Here is a 4,494-nt window from a genome sequence, read left to right on the forward strand (position 1 = left end):
GCCTCCCAAGTAGCTGGGACCACAGGCGCCCGCCACAACGCCTGGTCATTTTTTGGTTGCAGCCATCATTGTTGTTTGCGGCCCGGGCTGGGGATTCGAACCCACCACCTTAGGTGTATGTGGCTGGCGCCTTAGCCGCTTGAGCCACAGGTGTGGAGCCACTGTGCTAAGTTTTAATGACACAAACAAAAGTAATGAGGCCAAAAGAAGGTTGAAATAGAACAGATTCAAAATGGGTACCCCGTGGAATGTATCTGAATGTACCCAGCCCTTGGCCCAGCCTCTGTCCCTACCAGGCGCCGGGTCCGACGGAGGTGCAGGTATACTCGCTGGCCAGTCTTGTTGAAATGTCTCTCCACATACTGTTTCCCAAAGCCCAGGAATGTGTTCATGCAGATGTAGAGGCCACCCTCAGACTCCTGTAAGACAACAGGCAACAATGAAAACACAAGGAGGATGAAGCCTGGCCAGGTGAGGAAACCAAAGACCTAGAGTCAGAAACAACTGGTTTCCACACTCAGAAAGGCTGAGAAGCAATGAAACTGCTTGTTTCCAGAAGAAAGTTTTTGGTTCTCTAACACAGTGTGGTCCTTCCCAACATATTTAGTGTCTTAGGACTTGGTACAAGGCTAAGGTCCTCCCCGTTTCCTCCTGTGATCACCACCAAAAAGAGCAACAGGATGCTGAGCAACACCTATCCGTCACCACTCATCTTCCCTCTTGTTCCCCCTTTGGCTTCGGAGACCTTCAGTCAAGAACAGAGGACTCCCTTCAGATCTTTCCTGGGGCTAAGATCTGAGATCCGGAAAATAAATTGAGACTAAATATTACAGACTTCCAGTGCCAGAGATTACATTCAGAGAGAAAATGGGTCCTTTCCTGGCAAAGACTTTCATGTCAGAACCCAAACCAGGGACATCTGAGATAAACCCCACCTATGATTCATCAAACCTTCTAGACTGGAGGAGCAGTGATTCCAGCACCTCAACAGTATATCTAATCCTAGAGTTTGCCAGCAAACCTAGACCTTTCTTTTACCACACTCTAGGTAGTCAAGCCCTGGTCCACACTGTGAGTCTTCTCCCTCCTCTCCTGAGGAAGCCTTGCTGCAAAGGAACAACACCTTGTTTGGAATTCTTTCTTTCTTTTTTTTGGTAGCCCCCAGTTCATCGCCCTTGGTACAGTGCTGTGGTGTCACAGCTCACAGCAACTCCAAACTCCCAGGCTTAAGCAATTCTCTTGCCTCAGCCTCCCAAGTAGCTGGGATTACAGGCACCTGCCACACCGCCTGGCTATTTTTTTGTTGCAGTTTGGCCAGGGCTGGGTTTGAACCCACTACTCTCCGTATTGGGGCCGGTGCCCTAGCCACTGAGCCACAGGCACCACCCCCAACTAATTTTTGTAGCAGTTGTCGTTGTTTAGCAGGCCTGCACCCGGTTCAAACCAGCCTGCTTTGGTGTATGTGGCTATAACCACTGAGCTATAGGTGCCAAGCTCTTGTTCAGAACTTATAGTTAAACCTGGACCCGGTCTGGTAGGGACATGACATGAAATTAGCATTCTGCAGCCATCTTCCCTTCCTTTTTACCAGTAAGTAAGATCCACATTGAAATCACATCAACCTCCAACCTCAAAGCCACCCCCTTCTTAGAATGAACTAGCAATAGTTGCTGAGATTGCTAGAACACATACAGTCTGCAAAGAAAACAAGGAAAGATAAGGTCCACCCTGAATCATGGCTTAGACCATGTAAACAGAGGAGGAAACTGGAGACAATGAATCTTCCTTTAGATCCAAGGCTTTGAGCAACAGGTATCTTCTTCTTGGAATAAAAGCCTTAATGGCCTTGAAAATTTCTCAGCTGTGGGCAGTGCCTGTGGCTCAGTGGGTAGGGCACCGGCCCCATATACCAAGGGTGGCAGGCTCAAACCCAGCCCCAGCCGAACCGCAACAAAAAAATAGCCGGGCATTATGGCGGGCACCTGTAGTCCCAGCTACTTGGGAGACTGAGGCAAAAGAAACGCTTAAGCCCAGGAGTTGGGGGTTGCTGTGAGCAGTGTGATGCCACAGCACTCTACCAAGGGCGATGAACTGGGGGCTACCAAAAAAAGAAAAAAGAAAAATAAATTTCTCAGTTGTGATTATTTTTTCGGTTGGTTTGTTTTTGTCTTTTAGCAGGCCTGGGCTGGGTTCGAACCCACCAGCCCTGGTGCATGTGGCTGGAGCCCTACCCACTGTGCTATAGGTGGCACCCTCTCAGCTGTGATTACTAAAAGTAGGGCACTGCCTAAGTAAGTTCTTGCTCCCATAGTCTGCTCTGTATCACTCCCTATAACCATGTGAATTGCAATGTTAATGGATATATAGAGCATTTCTCACCAGGGAGGTCAACTAGCTCTTTTTCTACCCAGAAGCCAATTTGAAGATAATCAAACATGCTAGAAGTTGGTTAGCAAAACAACTAATCCACACTGGAGATTTCTTGACTTGAGGTGAAAAAGGAAAATGTCAAAAGACTACAAAACCCTTTTTTTGGATTATTCAAAGCAATTACTAAGGAAAAAGACAGGAGCGAATTTAAGTATAAGGGCACCACTGATTTCTACCATCTGCTGATAATTAAGAAAAATCTTTCCCTCCTGGGAGGAACGTGGGCGCTCTGAAGTTATTAAACTCCCCTGTTAGAAATAAAAGATGCTGGTTTCACCGAGGAATGGAACCCTGGAGCTTTGCTCTGAGCAGTTCTCTTTTACCTTTGCCAAAACCAGACTTGGAGAGAAGCAGCACATTGTCTGAGGCCCAGATCAAAACCTAGCAGAGCAAGCAAACCACAAATCACAGTGATGATCCTGTACTGGGCCTCAGATCATGCTGCTGTACTCAGCACTGGTGATGCATTAATGAAGTCTTTCCACTCTGACTTGCAGTTTTCAGGCCAGGAGCTGGTCTGGCTGAACACACTGGGCAGCGCCCAGAGCTTCAGGGGAGGGGTGGTGAGGGGGGCGGATCCCAACTAAGCTGCTACCCTCTCAGTTCAGGCCGTGGAGGCTTGTCTCTGCCTGAGGGTGACAGAGGAAGGCAGAACAGCAGAAAGGGAGGTACCAGGTGGAGCTTGCAAAATGTGAAGCACGGGGTGGGTGGTGGCTTTGTGTACCTAGTCTAGAGTGAGAACAGAATGGGAAAGGGGCCTTAGAATCTTCTGAGAAAGAACCATCTCTAGGAATACTTTAACAGGGGTTCTCTCTGCTGTCTGTGATGGGCTAGGGGAGAAAGGAGTGGCTACGGCCATAGTTCACTTCAAAGGAGAAACGACTAGAGCTTTCCTCTCCTCACCACCAAGGACCCACCTCCCTGCACCCCTGTCCATATTAACCATGGGTAGAGGCTCTTACACTTGGCCTCTCTTAGAACCCAACTTCTTCAGAACCCACTTCCAGACTATCAGCCGTCTAGGAACTGCAGCCTCCACCCGCAACCCCAACCCCGGCCGAGAACAGTGGGGAGTCGCCCACATCACTTCCAAATGCGACTACAAAATCCAGAGAGCCGTGCGCGACAGACAAGGCCGACGCCCAGGCTTTGGCATGGGTCCACTTGGGGGATGTAGTCCGACGGCCGGGTTGCACCCCTCGTTTAGAACGGCCATGAGGGAAGTGAGCGACTACAATGCCCACAGTGCTCCGCGAGGCGGGGAGCCGGCGAGGCGAGCGCAGCGGCTTCCGGGGGCGGTAGTCACACGACAGCCGCAGCTCCTGAGAGGCGGCTACGGAATGGAGCGTGGGAGACTACAAGTTCCATGGTGCAGCGCAGGGGGGCGGTAGCCCAAGCCGTGCAGGCCCCGGCTGAATGACCAGGGCGATGGAAGGAAGTCGTGCTCGCTGCGGGCGTAGGGAATGAGCTTACCGGCGTATCGAAGGAGAAGGCGCACTCGTCTTTGTGGACCCGGTCTCCAGCCTTAGGGACCCGGATCGTCGGTAACACTGACAGCAGCGCCTCCTCGCTCAGCTCCGCCATGACACCGGCAGCAGCTCCAGCACACACAGCGACTCCCACTGTTCCCAGCCCTCCCCACTCTCCTGGCCAATGAGCGCTACTCGTTAGGGGCATGCGCCGAGGGGCAGACGCGCGAGAATGGCCGTTGGACGCGGCCTGACTGCGAGTGCTCCGCCCTCTGTCCTACTCTTGACTAACGCCAATGAAAAGCGCTTCTAGCGCAATTGATGGTCAAAAGAACCAATCCCACTCTTCCAGGGCAGGAACGCACGGAGAGCAGCGAGGTGGGCTCCGGAGTGGCCGCTGCTTGGACTCGGGGACCCCTAAGGTCGCCTTGCGCGCCTTCTACTGAGGAGCAGAAAGTGACGGTTGTTTAGACCTCTCAATCTCAGAAACTTTCCTGAAAATTTGTCTAATCGGAAAGTAGAGGGGTAGCTGTCTTCTTGGTGTTTGAAAAGGGGGTATTTAACGGGGCGGAGCTCGAGAGGGTTATGGAGTGAT

At 51.4% G+C, this 4,494-nt stretch overlaps 1 protein-coding gene across 3 annotated transcripts in view; it reads right to left on the bottom strand.

Moving 5' to 3' along the window:
* Positions 1–4,066, bottom strand: part of USP5 (ubiquitin specific peptidase 5) — a 16,912-nt gene extending 12,846 nt beyond the window's left edge. For 2 of the 3 annotated variants that reach the window (XM_003796388.2, XM_003796389.3), the window contains exons 1-2: positions 3,904–4,064; positions 294–419 (exon numbers count right to left, since the gene is read on the bottom strand). In XM_003796388.2, coding sequence (XP_003796436.2) covers positions 294–419; positions 3,904–4,014 — 237 coding nt within the window. In that variant the 5' untranslated portion in view covers positions 4,015–4,064. Of the gene's footprint in view, positions 1–293; positions 420–3,903 lie in introns of all 3 variants that reach the window. The other variant, XM_023517059.1, reaches the window with a different exon arrangement.
* Positions 4,067–4,494: the final 428 nt, after the last annotated feature.

This window comes from Otolemur garnettii, unplaced genomic scaffold, assembly GCF_000181295.1.
Source record: "Otolemur garnettii isolate 467f Iridium unplaced genomic scaffold, OtoGar3 scaffold00104, whole genome shotgun sequence".
NCBI lineage: Eukaryota > Metazoa > Chordata > Mammalia > Primates > Galagidae > Otolemur > Otolemur garnettii.